Genomic DNA, 22,011 nt, shown 5'->3' on the forward strand with positions numbered 1-22,011 from the left:
TAAGGATCTGGGTTTATAGACACGAGGTTATTCTTGAGTGAAAACAGAAATAGTAGTCATTGTATTTTTCTTCGTAATTGTAGAGTCTGAATGTTATGCTGCGTCATTACACTAGAGGGAGAGTCACTTGTACAATATTTAGAATAAATGAACCTTACAGCTTTACGCTGTATCATTTCAACAGCATCGATGTTAATTTTTGTATAGGGATCCCAGACAATGCTGGTGTATTCGAGTTTAGGTCGAATTAGATATGTATGAGCCGTTAACCTAGTTCTAGGAGGTGTATGTTTTAGCTTATGTCTGAGAAAGCAAAGTTTCCTGAACGAAGAGTTACATATGTTAGAGATGTGAGTACTCCAGTTGAGGTTGTTGGCTATTGTGATTCCCAAGTACTTGTACTCGCTGACTTCCGCAAGCAGTTCAGAACCTAGTTTGTCGGCAAACGACAGTTTATTAATTTTCTTTTTGGTTATTGAAATGTACACAGTTTTACTGTTATTTAATTCTATGCTCCATTGATGGCACCACGAAAAAATGCTTTGGAGATTAGAGTTTAGTACTAATTGATCTTCATGGCAGTTAATTTTATTATGCAGTACACAATTGTCCGCAAATAATCTAATTTGAACCAGGAATTTAATATAATTTGTAATGTCATTAATGTATATCAAGAATAGTAAAGGGCCCATTACACTGCTCTGGGGCACTCCAGATGATACTGGAAGTTCGTTGGATGAGCGTTCATTAATTGAAACAAATTGCAAGCGGTTAGTCAGACTAAGTAGGTTAGGAGGTTAACTGGTTCTAGTTTATTAATAAGTTTGCTATGTGATACGACATAGAACGCCTTTCTGAAATCTAAAAATATTACATCAATTGACCGATCCTATCAAGAACACTAGCAAAACTGGATAACTGTTGTTAATTGTATTACAGTTGAAAAACCCTTGCGAAAACTGTGTTGGCAAGAAGAAAGTATGTTGTTATCCCCTATAAACTTATTAATTTCCTTAGCTATGATATGTTCAAGTAGTTTGCAACATAATGAAGTTAGTGATGTAGGACGATAACTTGTTACTAGTATGGCGTCACCTTTTTTCAGTAGAGGTACAACATGCTTCGGCATACCTCCTCAAAAAAACATTATGTCATCTGGACCTGGGGAGGATTTAGTTTTAAAGTTGAGTAGCATTGAAACAACACCTTGTAGTGACACAATATCAGGTGCAGAGTTGCATGGTGTACAGTTATGAAGTGTAGTAGTATCATAGTTAGAAAAAACACTGTGGAAGTATTGATTAAAATATTGCACAATATTGTGATTTTCATTGATGATAATCCCCTCGTGTACAATATGGCTAATTGCCTTGTTCTTTTTTCTTAGAAAGGCCCAAAATTTTTTCGGTGTGAAGCGAATAAAATTTGGCAGTGTATGCTGGAAGTAGCGAAGCTTAGCATGCCATAACTTTTGGTTTAAATTATTCTGGATTTCTTGGATTTCGTCATGTGAACCACATCGCCGTCTTAAGCGCTTAACTCTTCTTTTAAGGTGTAAGATTTCTCTTGTTATCCAGCGAGTAACTGTAGATGTTCGTTTAGTTTTGCTCGGAATATAATTGTCGAGGCAGTGATTAACAATATTTTTTAATGTGTCCCATAGTACAGTAATATCATGCCCTCGGAAATTGTCAAGGCATATTTCAAGGTAATCTAGAACGCTTTCATCATTGGCTCGAGAGAAGTCTTTAATAGTAATTGTCTTATTTTTACTGACTTGACGTGAGTTCAACGAGCATGTGAAATACACGAGTTCATGGTCAGAAATGCCAGGTTCAACGGAGACAGAAAAATTTTCAATGGATCGACTTACAAAAAAAAGATCAAGAATCGTTGCCGACATGCTGTGAATGCATGTTGGATATTTGACAACCTGTTGCAAGCTATGACAAAGCATAATATTGCGTAGGTAGTTAACATGTAAATTAGACTCTGAAGGAAAAATAACTGGACCAATTCAACGTCCATTAATTAAACCAAAATGGTCGAATTATCTACCAGATTGAATTGAAAGGATAGAAGGTGTCATAATATTCCCTTATATTACACAGTAGTGAGTAACCTGAAAGAAAAAAGAAACTGGGTAAAGCAGGCTGCACTGTATGCAGTTGAATTCAAGCTCTTCTAGCGAGTTGTAATTTGACCACCTACCTGTTCAGAGCTCCTGAAATGAAATGGGATGCTTAGGCAAGGGAAACCCAGATTCTGACACCATGTACATGTACAATGCAACCTTGTCAGCATGTCACCCTCTCTCAGTTAAAAAATAACGCTCTGCACGCAGTTATGATAAATCTTTATTCGACTGGACGCAAGGCTGTGTCCAGTCAGATATGCGAATCACAGTCGTTTCTGCTGTACCAAATGTTTTACATACTGCCATAAGATGCAAGATGGTTCTCCTACCAAGCCAAGGGACAAAGCAATAGGACATGCGGTTGTAAAGGCATTCGTTCACACCATTTCACACTAAAGGCCCATTTAATTTTTTCTGTGCAAGCCTGCCAATTCCAAGCCTTCAGTAGCAATTAGTAGCAAGTCACAGCTGAGACAGCAAACTGCAGCTCGAACTTTATGGTAGAATGCTAGTTAGTCTGCCACACAACAGACCTAGATTAGAATCCAACTGAGGTACTAGTATATTTTCCACCGTGCATCTAATAACGTGTGCATTCACATATTTCTGCATTATAAAAGAAAACTAAATGCTGAGGTTGAAGTAGGTGGGCAGACTTTTGTTGTACTGCTTGCTGGCACAAATGGCTCTTCCTTTTTTTCCTTCACGTTGGCCTGCTGGGAACGAGGGTTTCCCCCCATTACTGTACTTGTATCATCACACGCCTTGGTATGAAGTGACTTTTTGCCTGGCAATGGCAGTGCAGGCACATCTGCAGAGATCGCCAGAGGTCAATCTAACCTAATGCATGCCATTTATGAATTTTTATAATGAAGGGCACAATCCATAAAAACGTTTAAGGTACTTTGGTAGTTTTCATGTGGTAGTTCTTGTCATGACTAATAGTGTTAAAGTATCCTTTTTACCCTTGTAATGCTGATAACTTGAATAAGTACAGGTTCATGTGCATGCACAAATATTGGGCAGTTGTTGCATGCTTTTGCCACTAGAAGCAGTAAGGCTAGATGAGGAACATGGCATGAATTCTTGGAAAGTGAGGAACTGTTGCCAACATACCCAAAATGGTCAAGCCATAGGCTGTAGACTGAAAGCTGTTGGCAATATTTATTGGTCAAAGAAGCAGGAACAGAAAACGTGGAAGCTGTTGAACTCGCATAACTAGAAAAATGTGCAAGCGATTTGCTTTGCCACAATGCTAATTGTGGTTCAGTGTCGTAGTGGATGCGAGGTAAACACTGTGCATGGCACCTGTACAAAGCTATCACTGACACCAGCACCTAACACAACACCAAACAGTATTGACATGCCTCATTTTTCTTTGTTACCCTAAAGCGTCGTACAAGCTTACTAAAAGAAAAACTTGCACTTTGATTGTTTAACCCCTTAAGGGCTTACTTTCTTTCAAGCTAATGGTATCGTATTGAATAAATTTTTTTTGTGGTGCAAAATGTTTCAGTAACTTGTTTAACATACAAAAAGATAGTTCATGGTAGGTGGCGACCGTCTCGTCAACACTTGATTCATCTCCAGGCTCACTGTTGTCTAAAGTGTCGTCACTGCCTTCCTCACTTGAAGAATGAACCACAAAGTCAACATCCTCGTCACTTTTGCTGTCATCATCAGACAGATTGCAATCTACCGCACTAAAGCGCCGCATGGATGATGCCATGCTTCTTTGAAATGGTGAAAAAATATTGCGAGAAGAGGGCGAACTCAGTGCTCATGGAATGCTTGCTGCCATCTAGTGTAAAAAAAAAAAATTCAAATAAACACGCTGAAAACAAAATCGCTAATGCTATCTATGTACTAAATGGAAAAACACGCTTTGATAACCTTAGCTTGTCAAAAGCCATTCAGAAAGTGGCCAAATACCCATGACGAGATCAGCTCATCAAAGCCAAAAAATGTCAATTGCTTGTGATGAGCTGAGGTCATAAAAGATATCTAAGGGGTTAACCACCATGGGAATGAGAAGTACAGGCTCTGAATTGGAATGAGTTGACTTTGTGCACTGTACCACAGATTCTATTCTCTGGGTTTGAGAGTTTTTGTTTCCTTCTGTTCAGCTCTTTTAAGATTTTCTGGTCATTTAGCAGTCGCACACTTATCACCATGAAGTTAATAACAATGGTAGAACAAGGAATGTTGCTGAAGCCAATGTTTTGACAAGGGGACTTGTCTTCGTCAGGGCTCAAGTCCCCTCGTCGGAATGCTTGCTTCAGTGACATTCCTTGTTATATCAGTGTTAATCACTTCAAGCCTCCATCTTCCTGTGAACCTCTCTCATGTTTTGGTTTACTATTGCCATGCAGTTGCACGAAATTTTAAGCTTTCCAGGTTTCTCCTGCACTTTCATGCAGCATTAACATGATGCACAGCACTGCCCTTGACTGACCATTATTATGTGAGCAGATGAATAGTGCTTGAAAGAAAAAAAAATATCTTGCAGCTTTGCAACTTTCTGGCACATTGCAGTTTAGTGTGCATGATGCTTCTAGCCATAGATGTTCATCAAGTATAACAGAAGTTCATGCAGTTATAGTTGCATTATTCTCAAAGCCATCAGTTGAACAGAATGGGTGCTTGTATTTCCCTTCACTGCTGTGTTCTTTGAAGCACTACAGTGAATACTTACATGGCTCCAGGTTTCCCTCCAGAAAAGTCTGTACCTGTACCTCTAACAGGAGGATGTCCAAGTCTCTCTGTTGGGAGGTTCAACTGTGGAGAAAGTTGGCTTGCCTTTTTGTTACCTAAGAGCGTGGCATACATACTAAACATATATGTACCGTGAACGTTGCAGTACAGTGGGCTTACCATATTTTCTCCTTTTCAGCACTTGGAAAGTTCTCTGAAGCAATTGTGGAATACTTGAGCAACATTGAAAAGGCACCTGATCCATCTGTGCAAAAGGCTAGCTTCGCTACTGAAATAATTAGTGCCTTTGACTTTCTCTTAGCCAACTGGCTGCAGGCAAGAGATGCAAAGGTTTGTTGCCACTATCTTTCATATAATTAGAGGTATTTTGTACTTTGTCTGTTAAGTGTGTTGATAACATTTAAATGGAGTACAGTAGTGGACAAGCTAAGCTGGAATGACGGAGCGATGACCAAAAGTACCAGTGGTACCATGCAGCGACGAAAACATGAACCAGCAACAAGACAAACACCGTCACTAGAGTGGCAGTAATGTCTTGCATAATAATTAGGGGTGTGCAACTATTCTAATACTAAATTTCAATTCAAATTGAGAATGTTTGAATAATTGGATTCGTGAATTGCATATCTAATACAGTCGACTCTCGTTACAACGTACCCTGATAATACATCAAAAAAGCCTGTTTTATCCAAAGTTTGTAATATCCGAAACGCCTCACTTCCGAAACTTTCATTGCGATGTCTAACTACTTTATTGCAACGAGTGAGTGATGAATGTCCAAAGCAAAAAAACAAAAATCGCAGTTTCACCCGAAAGGCGAAGCATCGATTGCGATAGCAAATTAAGCACGGCAGCAGCAGCTAGCGAATTGACCTTCGTGCTGTTTCTCGCTTCAGTGCGAACTGAACATCGAAAGCACAGCGCATATCGTATTGAAGTTAGGCTCGTGCAGGCGCGCACTTTGTCCACACCACAGATCGTTTTCAAGATACGGCGGCCTCGCCGTAAGCAGGGTTTCCAGATGGCCCTACAAAAAATAGCCAAATGATCTCAATATGTAGCCCAAAAAGAGCCAGACGAAAATTTTTCGTGAGTGAAAAGTAGCCAAAAACATAGCCAAAATGTTTGATAATATTCTGCACGGGTCTTTTAGATAGTGTAGATGGTGTCCAAATCTCACCGTGTATTTCCGGTTCTAAAATTACTTCCGCCGCATGCACCCAGCACAACACTGGCCTCAGGACCTACATAAAGAATTCTAGTAGGAGTTGCCACTCAGATGTGGATTTGGACACCACATATTGTTACATTGAACCAAAGGATTTCTTTTCCTATTTTCTTGTGATATTATTGGTATTTACTGAGTCACATTCTGAGCTTACTTTAGTTCATGCCTCGCTTTACCCAAGGCATTTTCTTTAAGTCGGGCAAAGTATTGCCAGCTCCAACCTCAAGGATCACCTTCAGCTCGTCACGATTGAGTACCCAAGCGGCAGCCAGAGTTCGTCATTTTGGAATAGGGATGCCTTTCCTAAGCTTGATACATAAACCAAACATGTTATTTCTCTCCCGCTCTCTCGTTCTCAATCATTTTACTCAAAAGCAGCTTGACGGTGAGTGATAATGAGCAGCCGGCACGGAACACATACTCGACAGCTGTAAGCCCTACCGTTTTTGTTACTGAACTACACGTTAACCCACTGCAGATGGTGCTGAAACCAAAACAAATAGAAGAGAGCTTAGCAATGGAATGACATTTAAACATGGAAGCCACGACTTAACGCCATCCTCACAGTGCCAACATTGCCTAAAAACACAGCCTTCGAGGTTGCCTACATATCTTTGTAGAAGCAATGAGCATGGGGTTTTCATAAATTGGTGTTCCTGAATTTTGTCAGTGTTTACATGGTCCTTGGAACTCTGAAGTCCTTCAGACAGAAATATCCCAAATATAGCTATATAGCCAACTCAGAATTTTCTATGCCAACCCACATGAAAAGTAGCCCAATTTAGCTATTAATATCCCAATCTCGCAACCCTGGCAGTAAGCAGAAGTCGCAGGAGTAGAACCCCTCTTTCTCACCTTCTCTGCCTCCCATGCCTCTCGCATATAAAAAGACGGTGCGTTACCGCCCCACCTTCCTTCCTCGCATGCTCTATATTGAGCCGGGATTGTCGGCTGACCCTTGCAAGTCGGTTGTCAGCACGTGTCAACACGACAAAAGTATGTTTTATACGCCCGATTTTGAAAAAAAATTGCCAGTAATTTCGTCCACTATAGCCGATAATGCGTTGTAGCGTGGTCCGTTAAAAGGAAACTTCGTTGCATTAATAAAATAGGTGGAACAAACTAAGGCTGAAATATGCTTCGTTATATCTGAAAGTCTGTTGTACACAGGTCCATTGTAACGAGCATAGACTGTATTTGCTTTTTCTAATATCGGTACCTTTGGTGAATGACCTAGTCGTTGTTGGTGCCTTGACGTGCACAGCGTTCGCGTGGCATGCGATTTCTGTCAGTGCAAGGTTTGACCAGGTCGACCGGACCGATCGAAAGGTTCAACACTGTGCGAACAAAGGAAACAACAGCAGTGCATGTGGAAGGCACAAAATCGTTTGAAAATCTGGCCGTTTAGCCACTGGAAGGCACGCTGACCTCGTCAAATACACGAGTTCACTGTTCACGCATGCATACAGTCAAACCCACTTATAATGATACCGGTTTTAACAATATATTGGTTATAACAATGAGAAGCTGCTGCACCATCAATTTTTGTATATGTTTTCCATGGTGAAATAACCCGCTTACTACAATGCCCCGATACCGCATTATCGGTTATCATGATGAAGTTTGGCTGCTGGGTGTCCAAGCCGAATGGTAGTGAAATGCGAAATCCTTGAAAAGAAAAAAAGAAAACGAGAAATTTGAGCCGCTGCATGATGGGCCGCTGCTCCAACAACCACCGTGCTCTCATTTTCTAGCCATCTCTACGCGCTTCTCTCCCATCGTCCTTAGTCCCCTCCGAACACGAATGGGCTGTACGCGCAGCTCTACGCCGCCCCACCCTCCGAAACATGAAGGGACCACGCCAACTGCGCTGCTTGTAGGTTGCTCGCTGGCTCCTCATTCAGCGCAGTTCTGCAAACAGCTTAATCACTCGCATTCATCTTCGTTGTTTGCATTGAGATCGTTCCTGGCCACGCGGTTTCTCACTGCCGAAAAGGAAGATGACTGATCCGCCCGCTGATCATCGGCAATGCACGACGTTGCCGGTGAAAGGAAAGTGCGCTGCTGTAGATTTGGAAACTAAGTGCTTCTAACCGATGAGACGATCGTCGCGACCGTGCTTGTATCAGATAGCGACGGCAGAGATGACGTGGTAAGGCAGGCTGCCTCAACGTTGTCCTCACAGTGAGTCAGTCCTCGCAATGATTCAGTCGCTCCGGGGCTTCATTTTTGCGAGGAGCCTTCCACTGCACTATATAGAGCACCTGGATGCCTTGTAGAAGGATGTCGGCAAGCTTCGCGTAAAGCATGCAAGGCTGAGGGACGTAGGGTTTTCTCGTGCAAGCCAGTGAGAAGTACGTGTTGAGATGCTTGTGGCGATCCCACCTCAGTGTTTCTTCTTGATTTCTCAAGCTGACAGGCTGCTGTGGCAGCGTTCTCGCAATTTTAAAAGGCCCCTTTTGGTGCCACCAAAGTCATGCCTCGGCGGTACTCGCATATCACTCGCCACCCGTGTACCTCTTTGCAGTTGTTATAGCAGTGTAATTCTTTGACGCCGACAGCCGCGGCTTGTTACACGCGATGGGAGCGCCCAGGAAGCAGTTGAATGAGTGAACACAATCAGCAGCCGGATAGAGGAAAGTGGTGGGCACTGGCCTCTTCGCCCTCATAGTTTTCTCACAACAGCTCAGCCATCCCCTTATTTTGATTTTTGCATGCAACCCGGTTATAACAATTATCGGTTATAACAATGGAATTTTTGTGGTACCTGAATATTGTTATAAGTGGGTTCGACTGTATTCACGTGGTTTGGAGCTTTCTATCCACATGCGAGCACATAGATGAACTTGGCATGTATGCTCGCAATAGTGGCCAGCTGGTCGACTGCGGACCTGAACACCACTTCAGTGGCTGTCAGTCTAACTCGTATGCATAATTTTGCGAATGATCCCTGATGAGCCACCCGTAAGAAGATATTGGCGACAAGCTTTCCACGATGGTTTTCAGACCTTTATTACATCAGCCGGCAGTAAATTTTCATTATGGCCACACCATTGACCACACTGTCTAACCTGTTAAGCTTAAGAAATGCATCGTCGGGTGTCGGTGACTGCGGTTTCATACCGAATCAAAGCAGATCTATTCACAGCAGTCACACGATCCTCAGAAAACCAACAAACTGCTTCGTCAACTAAAGCAAGTGCACTGGATGATTGTTGAATGTTCACAGCCACCATCTTTGCAAAATACCATACGGTGGGCCTGGGTTCTAAACGCCATTTGTAGGTGCACAATGGTCTCTTTTTGTAGCTTCGAGCCACCCCTCATAAGGCTAGCTTTGGATTTACATGATGGCCTCGAAAATATCATGTGACAGCGCGCTGACTCCCTGCTACTGACACATTTACACGGATGGCAGATGACGCATATGAAAAAAAGGGGGGAAAGAAGGGGATGTAGCATGAATCTGCCATAGGCCTTCCGAATTGAGAACTCTGTACTGTCGGCGCCGACTGCAGTCAATGCGCGCAACACCGATGACTGCGTGGAGCAGTGCCACCATGCAGTGCCAAGTGATGCGATGTGTATTCCCTGCTTTTGTCCTTCAATAGCTACCTGCCATAAAGATAAGAAAACATTTACGTTTTCTGAAAGAAAATGGGAGAGCAATACTTTCTAAGCAATAGAAGATTGCCATTAAGCACAGTAAGGCCCACTATTAAACTGAAAACACCATAGGTATTTGGCACCTTCGCTATTACTTCAGCTTCAGAGGGAAAAAAGCACTTAATTCTATTTGACAGCAAACATTTAGAAAAAAAAATTGACAGATGCGACAGATGCTCTATAGCTAAAAAGTATCTGACGATTACGATACTCCCTAATGCAAAATTTGAGTGCTGGCACATGTTTTCATTTCGCAATATATTGAGGCAGAGAATTTGAGACCGAAATCATTGTACCGACTGGCAGTGGGCCAGTGCCGTCAGCGCTTTTGCAGAGGGAGGGGCAATATCGGAATGCTGGCATAAGTGGCATCCGAGCCAGCTATTGAAGAAGATGTTGACGAATGCGCAACCAGTGGCACGAGTGCGTTCGCATGATTACGCCGAGGGACGCCAACTAGTCAGCTGTTTTAGAAGATGACAACGAATTCACGAGCAGTGGCAGGAATGCACGAGCAGCATGTTCGCGCATTTGCGCCAAGGGATGTTGACGCTCAACCCAAGCACGGGCACCTAAGAGCTGCGCTGTAAAATATTTTCCAGACCTTCATATGCAAACCGAGTTATCAGTGCTGGCATACTAATTTTAATAAGATTAGAGCGTACTATACATCTAGATTCCTAGGTACCTAAGTTACCAATAGCTAGCAAGGTTGTAAAATAATGTGATTAGCTTACTGAGCCTCTACAGCACTGTGTTTTGTGTACAAAATTCGTAAGCTTAAAAGTTTGTGTAAAGTTTTCTTATATTCGGTTCAATATTTGGGTTATTTATCATGATTTGACTCGATATTCGATTTGAAATATAGTATTCAATATTCACACACCCCTAGTAATAATATTTCTTGCAATAATAGGAAGCTCTCATGCACAGATCATAACACAAGGCACAACAATAATGCAGCTCTCCGGTTGCTGATTTGCTGATGCAGGCACAGCTGTTTGCACTCTCGTGGTATTTCTCACCTCGTTGTTGGTTACATCTTTTGAAAACTATCTTACCTTTTTATGCATGAAACAATTTTTTTACGCATTGTGCACAGTTTCTGGTGTGGGAATCCTTATTTCAACAAAAGCGACTGTGTAATTTTGCCATATTGTGATAGACCTTGTTTTCTTCTTTATTTTCTTTATTTCTAGGTTAGAGCTGAGTCAGCTGTGACCCTTGGCTACATGGCACAGCTTCTGAGCAAGTCAAAGCTGGAAGAGCAACTGCCAAAGCTTCTCCCATCTCTGGTTGCGCTCTATCGAAAACAACATGATTGTTTTCCTGTCAGTAAGGTGAGAGTTTCATGCCAGTGGAATGTACAGTTAAACCTCAATATAATGAAGTCGGTAACATTGGCAATTTGCTTCGTTATATAGAAATTTCATTATATTGAAATTTGACCTTTTATGCAAATAAGTACAGTTGCTGATTGGAGAAAGGGGCCGCAGAATTTTCCGAATTATCGGGCAGTTCGAAAAAAAGCAAATTTGAATGAGAAAGCAATTAAAGGGCCCCTGAAACGGTTCGGACAAATTTTGTAGACGCGTAGGGTACAGCTTAAGTAGAACATTCGCACCACAATTTAAGTGAAGCGTTACGTATTAATGGAGCTACAAGCGATTAGAAGCTACCCTCCTCCCTAGCCATGCTTTTCCTCCTCAACTCGCTCGCCGAGCGAGCGGGGCTAAGCTCCGCCTTCACTGGTTCAGCGTCACGATGCGACGTCACATCGTCCACTTCCGGTTGTTTTGGAGCCCGCCCCCGCCCGCGCGAGACCGCTCCGCTAGCCGCTTGGCCGTCGTCCCCAAGCGAGAGCTATCGAAGCAGCGTGCGTTGCGAGCATTCTGTCGTAGCGCCGAACATGTCTTGTATTCCGGTAACCACAGACAAGCTGGTCATTTCGGCAAATGACTGTAGGCATATACTCAAGCTGATGAAGGAACTTTAGCGTAGACGTACTTGAGCGGCCTGATCGGTCTGCACGGTCCATACACTTGTTGGTGCAGAGCTTAACCAGCCAAACAAAGCGCTAATATTGCTCTAACCAAGTGTAAAACATTTAAAACATTTATAAAAACAACGTGTTCATGATTACACTCCTGCGAAAAATACACACCAGCAGCAAAGAAGAATACACTTCGTTGCTGCTACTGTGTATGGTTGAGCTCTGTGCCACCAGGTGGCTGCACCATGCAGACCATTCGCATTTGCCCTTCTGCTCATCTCATGGCTCATCCCGTTACGGCAAAGTCAAGCGGCCAGACTCTGTCCCCTTGCGCTTGCGTTTTTCCTAATACCGGACTCGGGAAACGCTATTGCGTTAGTAATCTTCCGGTGTAAAGTGACGGCCACAAACGCGCAAATCCTGGCGCCGATCGGATAGCGGCAGTCCGATGCGCAGCAGCCAGTTCGCTCGTACGCTGCCTTGCAGAGGGACACGATGTCGCAGCTTGACATATTGCCAGTCGCTACGTTTACAGTCCGCAAGGCAACAAAGTCGAATCATAGTGCTCGCGAAAAGACTGAGACCGACTCTGACCGCGGAGCTCTCTTCAAAATGGAATACGTTGTAACACAAGCAGACGACACACGCTGTGTGCCGGAAGTGCTTAAGTGTACTGAAAAATTATTCTTGTGCATTCTCTTTATGTTACTTTCTTTTCATAAAAACAAATTAACTAACATTCCAACTATTACGAAGATCATTTGTTTACCAGAAAATTGGAAAAATTATCGACCACGCGCCCTTGTCAGCCAATCGGATAGCTCGCCCCACTGACGTCGTATGGGTGATTCCGGTCATATGGGTAGGGGCGGCTTAAAATTCCGCCGAGCAGTGTGCTGCGATCGGCAGCGATGTGCATATTTAAAACCTTATAATAAATTACACGCTTTACGCAGAGCACTTAGATGTGTCAATTAATGATCAGAAGGACCTACTCTAACGACTCAATACGTTTGTAGAAAATCGTCAAAAGCGTTTCAGGGTCCCTTTAAGTTTGATGAATTTTGGAGTCGGCAACGAATGATACAGTTTAATGCCACGTCGACGGTATCTTCCCATCGGCCATATGAATTAAGCGAAGCCAGCCATGCTTTCGTGTGCACTCCGCTCCCGCAACTGATAGCGTCGCCTACACTGGGACAACTGGGACGACGCAATCTTAAAAAGCGCCAGCAGCGGGTAGTGAATGCTTCGCCTTCCTCTTGCTGCCACGGGTCACCGAAACTCGAGATTATGCAATCTCCAGTATTAACGTGGTGCAGAAAGACAACTTACATGATGCCACACCATCTCACCCATCTTTTCCCCTGCTGCAGATTACCTCTAAAGCAGGGCACATGGCTGCGTATGCACTCAGCTGCGCTTACAGCCATGCGCAGCCACGGCTAAGACACGCTTGTTCGCCTTACCACGAGCTTGCTCCTCTCCCCCTTTTTCCATTTGCTCGCGCTGGAAGGCGGCACTCTTGAAGCCATAACCTTGTCTCACCCTTGCACACTTTCACTCGCACCTAAAAGGCACAGTGCACTGGGCAGGATAGGATCTTATCGCACTTAGACTTTATGCGAAACATGATGCGGCTGCACTTTGGGGATCGCTCTTGTGGCGCAAGGTGTGATTTGAGAGGTGCTTTGCAAACAGCCGCTTGTATTTGACCACCTGGGTCCCCGGAAGTTTATTTGCGGCAGCAGTGAAAGTTCGTTATATTGAAATCGCATACAAACACACTTCGTTATATTGAGGTTCTAAATACATGGTGTTCTAGGGACAAGAGGGTATGAAAAGTACAATACTTCTTTATAACGAGGATATTGTTATATTGAAGTTTGTTATATCGAGATTTAACTGTACTTTGTGGAAAGAATGTTGCATAGTATTAGTTCCTAAGGTGTTGTTATGGTTCAAAACATTGCAGACAAGGTGTTAAAAATTTTATGTAAGTTAGGGCTGGGCAGCTGATAAATAAACCTTCCATTTAATAAGTAATACTTCGTTTGCCATGGGTTTCTTTAGCAGTTTAGTTGCTTGAGCATCTCATGGCATTAAACTTGACCAAGTAGGTCATATTAAGAAACATAGCCAAAGAAGCCTAGTCACCCTCTTAAAATTTAGTGTGCACTTGCTTGTAGAATGTTTCCAAAAAGTTCTTGTGGTAAAGTAATTAACCTTGTATTATGTAATCAATATTTGGACAGAATATCGTCTGGTCAAGTAAAAGTATGTTGAGCAGAAAATTTTGTTACTGACTAAGTCTAAATGGACATTTTATGTTTACAAGTTTCCTGTGGAACCCTTGTTCATAAGTTTCACTTGGTCAGTGAACACCCAATTATTGGCTCAACCAACTTGTATTGCAGCAGGATCTTAAGTGCAGTGAATACTTATGCTTTCTGGGAACACACTCTTAGAGTATATGATAATGATTACAGCCATAGCTTCGAAGTGACTTCGGAAGGAAACAAAATGGCAATTGCTTTGTAGATGCGCATCATACTCCGCAAGTATGTTATGCACATTGTTCATGGTCTGTCATGGTTGAGCCTACATCTGATCCACCTCCCACCAGCATGTTGTCTCTAGATACATGGCCGGCACTATGGATCCATCCTGGGATTTTTTTTTTTTTTGAAGACCAGCTGTTTCTCTACTGTGCCATCCAATGTTACAGTAACACACCAAATGCATGGTTCACACTTTAGAAGCTCTGCATTGGCAAGTTCCAGCAGAAGCAGTGTCGATGCAGTATGAGGGTACACATAGTGAAACTAATGCTACCGGCTGCATGTCTGCTGCTGAGCTTGGCCCTTATAAACATGCCACAGTGAGAAATTTGCTAGTGCTGTGTGCGTACCTGTTTCCTGTGAAAGGGCAGCACAGCATTCATCACGTCATAACATGTGGCACCTGACTGACGTCATAGGGCGAACTTTTTGATTGAGAAGAAATCTGAAAAAACAAACCAAAACTGTCTAATACATAGTGTGCAGTTTTGTTGCTTTGTGGATCTTATACATGCTCATCTGTATATGCATAGATTAAATTGCTTAAAGGCTGAAGATTTATCTGGTTATAGATACTATAACAGATATCTATGCCCTGCCTCCTAGTTTGTTTTTTCACTTACTACTGAGCTACTAAAGAGCAGATTGGGTGCGGGAACAAACGCGAGTTAATGACATCTTAGTTGAAATCAAGAAAAAGAAATGGGGGGGGGGGGCATGGGCAGGACATGTAAGGAGGAGGGAAGATAACCAATGGTCATTAAGGGTTACAGACTGGATTCAAAGGGAAGCGTAGCAGGGAGTGGCAGAAAGTTAGGTGGGCGGATGAGATTAAGAAGTTTGCAGGGATAGCATCGCCACAATTAGTACATGACAGTAGTAGTTGGAAAGGTATGGGAGAGGCTTTTGCCCTTCAGTGGGCGTAGCCAGGCTGATGATGATGATGATGATGATGATGATGATGACTAAGCCATAAGATTTGTCTTCCATTTACTTAATTCAGGTGCGAACATACCACATGTTCCTGTGACAGCTGTCTCAGGTCATCAAAAATAGATGATTTGAGACAAAATGATCCTTTTTACTAATCAAGCTTTTTTGCAATAGTAGATGCCAGAATTTACGCAATAATCACCAGTTATAGACAAAATTTCACCATCTTTGTATTTAATGACTTTAAGGAGCATAATTGTAGAATTGAAGTCGGCCAGTACTCCAAAGCTACATGCAATGCATCGGTGTTCAATTAATCTTTTGGCACTAGAAAAGTGCACTACAACTAAACTTCAGAGTAACAACAATGCATTTCATGGCACGTTTTCAGCCCATATTAGCTGCTGCTAGGCGAAATTTTTGCAGAAGGTTGTGCATTGAATAGTGCTAGCTGACTTAAGTTCTTCAGTTACAGCATGCCTCTAAAGTCATTTGCCAGTTTACATAAAGTTAATTAGTGAAATTTTGTTAATTGTCTTGATGATTATCACACAAATTCTAAATTCTGCCGTTGCAATGAAGTTTGGTAAGCTAAAGTTATAATTTTGTCTTGAAACCCTTATATTTAATATAGTTCAGCATCTCTACAGTAATATGACCTGCATGACGAAATAATAATTGTGTGCCGGTTCTGTTGTAAGCTGTGCAGTGTGCAACCTTTACAACGAAGAACAAATGATTTGGAAGGTCCCAAGCACTTTGTTATAAGGGCATTTGACTGTAATCTGAGACAGTCATTTTAGCGGCACATACTATGTATACTCTGCTTCTCATATATCAGGCGCAGTGCTGTGGAAGCTACGCATGAAGGTCAGCCACCAAAATTTATCACTGCATGCGTTCCATATAAGCTTCGCTGCACACCAGCAGTGCTCGCTCGCACAAGAATGCACGTGAGACTACTGTGGCAGGCTGCAAATAAAAAATGTGAAAAGAAAAACATAGAAAAGCTAATTGATATAAATTAAGGGGTTAGCAGATGTATAAGTACTTGATTCATTTGTTTCTAAGTGTTAGATCTTCCATTCAGAACTGAGCATATATAAAGAACACTCAAAAAAAAAAAAAAAAAAAACACGGTCCAAGAACAGGGAACTATTCCTAAGCATGAATGCAGCCACTGCAAAGAGTATTTCTAGCCTCCAAAGCGCTGCACCTGATGTATTAAACTGAGTATAGTTTCAATCAAAACAAAAAAGAAAACCTGACCAAAAGGATTATCATATTTGTGAACTTGTAATATCCTCAAGTATCCTCAAACCCGACTTTACTTGTCAATTTGGGTAGGCATGTCAGGAGCACAGCATGAAACTTTAAGCATCTTGCTTTTTTTTTTTTTCTGATGAGAGAACAGCCAGCCTCTCTTTTCTAACTTTTGGTTTTACATTGATTGACTTTTTTCAAATATTAACAAAACATCTTTGTTGTGAACAGTAAAAAAACTAAAACTGAAGGGAAATCAGCTAGTATATTGGGTGTATGTGTCCTTTGTTATAATTACTATTTAATGTTTAAAGTAGGGTTAGAACAGTCTATACTTGGCCATGTTAATGTATTGATTTCACTGAAGCCTTGTAGTGCTTCGGGTAGGATTGTTTATTTCTGCATGGTTAATGCAAGCAAAGGCATTAGCATTGTGGCTGTCTAATTATTTAGGCCAGTACAAGCATCAATTATTTAGTTCAATGGGAATACGAAGCAAATAGTAGTAGTAACGAATAAGTTCAAAGCAAATACATTTGTACCCACTTATAACGATATAATGATGTGTGACTTATAATGACCACATTTCACAGCATTTACGATCTTCTGACCCTGCCTATTGAAACAGCGTCCAGATGTAACGAACACTTTCAAAGGCACTGTACTGTTACGATGTACCTTCAAATTTGGCCACTTTAAAGGAAAGATGCACATGAAGTTCTGCAGCATGGAAGCATGACTGAACTAGTGCGCACGGCAGCAAACCCCCTCCCCACCCACCTCTCCGCTCCAGTTTGACAGCAACGAAGATGTGACCGCCAAGATAACCAAGCGCTGCATGCGGATTTCAAAAGCCACAAGGAAAGTCTCCTTGCTTTGAACCAAGCTAGAGTAACTGCTTGCAAGGCATGTCTCCAGCATGCTTCAGGGCGAAGCAATTCAGCATACGGCAGCCATGGCCTCCAAACTCTGAAGCCACAACGGTGGCACGTTAGTGCAGAGTTCTCCATGCGGTACCTTGGTGGCACCATGTGCAGTCTTGGAAGCTGTGGCAGTGGTACTCTTGCTGCACTCTTGCATGCACTACATTATGTACACTATTTGGGCCAATTTGAACCAACGCCTGCACAAGTGTTGCTATCGATATTCACACGGCCTCAGTTGGCGTGAATGCAGCACTACGTGCCGGTGCCACGTAAAGTTGCAAAGAGACAGCAGTTACTGTTCATCGATGCTTTGTTTGCATTCCTTAAGGTTTGATTAACAGTGCAAGGACACCAGAGAGGACAGAAGAGAGAACAGAGTTCTGAAAAGCATGTTTTACCAACAAGCCCAATCTTGCACCCTTCTTAATTTGATTACGTTGTTGCTGATAACGGTTTGCGATGGCCTGCTACCTTTTGAGCTTCAAACTTTTCTTTCAGAAATGAAAAAAAAAAAAAACTTAAAAGGACCTTGAAACGATTTTGACGATTTTGTGCAAACATGCTGAATTGTTAGAGTAGGTCCTTCTGATCAATAATTGACACATCTAAGTGCTCCGTGTAAAGTGTGCAATTTATTATAAGGTCTTAAAAATGTACATCGCTGCCAGTCGCAGCACACTGCTCGGCGGAATTTTCAGCCACCCCTACCCATATGACATAAATCACCCAATTGACGTCATTAGGGCGAGCTATCTGATTGGCTGCGCAGGGCGCGTCATCGATAATTTTTCCACCTTTATGGTGAACAAATGATGTTCGTAATAGTTGGAATGTTAGTTCATTTGTTTCTATAAAAAGAAAGTAACAGAAAGAGAATGCACAAGAACAATTTCTCACTACACTTAAGCACTTCCAGCATACAGCAAGCATCATCTGCTTGTGTTTCAACATGCTCCGTCTTGATGAGAGCTTCGCGGTCAGTATTGGTCTATCTTTTCGTGAGCACCATGAATCGACTTTGTTGCGTTCTGGGCTGGAAGCATAGCGACTGGCAATATGTCAAGCTGTGAAATCGTGTCCCACTGCAAGGCAGCAGACGAACGTAGTGGCTACAGCGTATCTGACTGTCGCTATCCCATCGGCACCAGAATTTGCGTGTTTGCGGCTGTTCCTTTACACCGGAGGATTACTACCATAATAGCGTTTCGTGAGTCTGGTATTCGGGTAAACGCAAGCGAGAGGACAGGGCCTGGCCATTTTACCTTGCTGTATCACGGATGAGCAGAAGCACAAACGTGAATGATCTGCACTCAACCAAACACAGTAGCAGTAACCGGAAGTAGACGACACGACGTGCCATCATGACGTAGAGCCAGTGAAGGCGGAGCTTAGCCCCGATCACTCGGCAAACGAGTTGAGGAGAAAATGCATGGCTATGGAGGAGGGCAACTTGTAATCGTCTGTAGCTCTCTTAATATGAGATGCTTTACACAAGTTGTGGTGTGAATGATAAACTTTAGCTGTACCCTGCGCGCATGCAAAATTTGCCTAAACCATTTCAGGGGTCCTTTAACTTCACAACTCTCGGCGTGTGCTTGTGGCCGATGCTGCAGCCGTTACAGCAATACCTTTGCAAAATGCCGGCATGCCATGGTAGTTTCTGTTTCCGGTCAACTAAAACGCTTTGCTAAGGTATGCAGAGTCCACTGGTGTCCTGCTGATAAGCAAATATATCACAAACTCTCAAAGAAAAAAATGGTAGCGGAAGAGCTCGTAGTTTTGAAATTGCAGGTGATCAGAACCGGCTGGGCGCCATTTCTTAGGAGCTACTACGCTGCATTTCATTCTTTAGATCGTGTTTTTAAGGGAGACTTGCAGTTAGATGTAGAATAGTGTTGGGAATGAAACAAAAATGAAGGTACTGAACATCCTATTTTCTGACCAAAGTACTGTCGAATCGTAACTGCAGATACCAGCTACAGTGTCGTTAAATTTTGCACGTTCTTAAGGGGAGAGTCCACATATAACAAACTACTGATACAACAACCACTTCTTGCGTAACCATGGAGTCTGTTATAAATGGTTTTGACCGTAGTTCGAATAGTTGTAGAATTTGCATAAAACATTGACACACACGCACGCACGCGCGCACGCGCACGCACGCACGCACGCACGCACGCACACACACACACACACACACACACACACACACACACACACACACACACACACACACACACACACACACACACACACACACACACACACACACACACACACACACACACACACACACACACACACACACACACACACACACACACACACACACACACACACACACACACACACACACACACACACACACACACACACACACACACACACACACACACACACACACACACACACACACACACACACACACACACACACACACACACACACACACACACACACACACACACACACACACACACACACACACACACACACACACACACACACACACACACACACACACACACACACACACACACACACACACACACACACACACACACACACACACACACACACACACACACACACACACACACACACACACACACACACACACACACACACACACACACACACACACACACACACACACACACACACACACACACACACACACACACACACACACACACACACACACACAAAGAAGGATTCTTTACTTGCAAAGATGGAATCATCTGTTAAGATATTTTTATGTAATAATGCAAGTTATTCAAAATTTTTTACACCAAAGTACAGCAAATTTTTTTGTTGGCTTTTGCTGAGTGTTGTGGTTAAGTCTACTTGAAATTTCGTAATGGTGAAAGTGGTGGGACAGTATGGGTTCCCCTTTTCAGCATCGTCGTAATGCCGTGAAGTGAAACCTTGACTGTGCCCCTCTGCAAGTTTAGGCTTTTTTGCACACATACAGCTCTGAGCTTTATGCCTGCATGCGAGTTTAACTCATTCCGTCCAGTAAGTACTGACAAACTTGGTAGCCATGCTTTCTGTAATTAATCTAGTCTCAGGCCCAATCATTTATTAGCTACTCAATGAGCGGCCAGCTTCTCGTGAAGGTTTGCTGCCCGCCAACAGGAAATTTTTGTCACAACCCTACTGCCATAGCCGTCTATAGTACAGTCGTCGACCGATTTTCCAAACCTCGTGGGAACTGACAAATAGTCTGAAAAATTCATTTAGCCCAAAAAATAAAATTTATATAAAGCTTAGAGCAGCTTAAAAGATCTCTAATGATGCCCTGCCTCATATTACACACTTGTAGGCGATCAGATTTGCTTGGACTTGCGCAAGAGTGACGTCTCCGTATGCAGTCACCAGGAGCGAGCCACATTCCTTCGCACCACTTGGCTCTCGCGGAGGCACAGTAGGTAGTGCTGAGCATACAAATGTGAAGCCACACGAACATAAAGATGCGACGTCTCCGGGACACACTTGCACTGTGGACACACCACATGCAGATTGGCGACCAAAACTAAAAAAAAATGTGAAAAACGACTGAAAAAAAAGAAACAGAACTGTCTCTAGAAGCGTTTTGTCAGAGAAGTAAGAGTGGGCGCTGCCTACGAGATCAGAGGATATAGCGCGCGCTCTCTATTGATCATGTGCGCCTCCCAATCTCGGAGGCCATAAAGCAGGCCACTGGAAGCCAAGCCAGCGGAATATCTAACATGGTGGCCTCCAAGATCAGCTAGCGTTGCTCAGAATGAGCGATTGAATCTGGAAAATCGAACTTTGGGACCTAAATATATTTTTAAAAAATCAGTTGCACGAATGCATTAGCCCTAAGGGAGCCCTAACAGTGCATTTATTAAGTCCAGAATATCCACCAAGTCCAAATTTTTGGAGTCTGAAAAATCCATCTGAAACTGTATATAAAAGGCTGTGTTACTGCCTCAGCTGTTATCGAGAGTTATGGTTTGGTGCCAATAAACATGTATCTCAGAAAGCCATGAAACCACCTTACCAAAGAAAGTGAGAGGACTGAGGAAATCTTGAAAGGCACAAACTTTCTTAATGGCTGCCATTTTTCTGACATCACGCGCGTGGATCATATCTGAAAAATTAAGTGAGGCATTGTGTGGCGTCAGAAACTTCAGTTGGCATTATAAATTGGTTCGAGCCATCTTCCTCCTCCTCATTCTATCCTTTCCCAAGGGCCTGTTTGCCTCACCTCTGCCACAATGAAAGACCGTGTAACTGAGCTTACGTTACAGAGATTGCAGGGCACAGGATCTATGCATAAGTGTGACACTGCCAGTGTTGCACGTGATAGCTCCATGCATGGTGCAAGCACAGATATGCCAACTACTGCACAATGGTCATCAACATTGCCTGCGTTCGCTAGCCTGACTAGGGGACTGAGGTGCAGTTGCTATGACTATGTTGCTGTTTGGACCACCAATCTTAGCACTCCTTTGTGAAAAGACACACTTGGACTTCTGCCACACTTTCTCTAATGCAATCAGGCTGGCCAGGGCCTCTCCTGAGCTTTCCTTCTTCCATGGAGTAATCGAACAGGCTAAAAA

The 22,011-nt window shown here is 42.9% G+C and overlaps 1 protein-coding gene across 3 annotated transcripts in view; it reads left to right on the forward strand.

The window, feature by feature from the left end:
• Positions 1-22,011, forward strand: part of c11.1 (maestro heat like repeat family protein c11.1) — a 212,376-nt gene that overhangs the window by 22,437 nt on the left and 167,928 nt on the right. For all 3 annotated transcript variants that reach the window (XM_075703967.1, XM_075703969.1, XM_075703968.1), the window contains exons 7-8: positions 5,031-5,182; positions 10,946-11,086. In XM_075703967.1, the coding sequence (XP_075560082.1) occupies positions 5,031-5,182; positions 10,946-11,086 (293 nt within the window). The remainder of the gene's footprint in view (positions 1-5,030; positions 5,183-10,945; positions 11,087-22,011) is intronic.

This window comes from Dermacentor variabilis, chromosome 1, assembly GCF_050947875.1.
Source record: "Dermacentor variabilis isolate Ectoservices chromosome 1, ASM5094787v1, whole genome shotgun sequence".
NCBI classification, from domain to species: Eukaryota; Metazoa; Arthropoda; class Arachnida; order Ixodida; family Ixodidae; genus Dermacentor; species Dermacentor variabilis.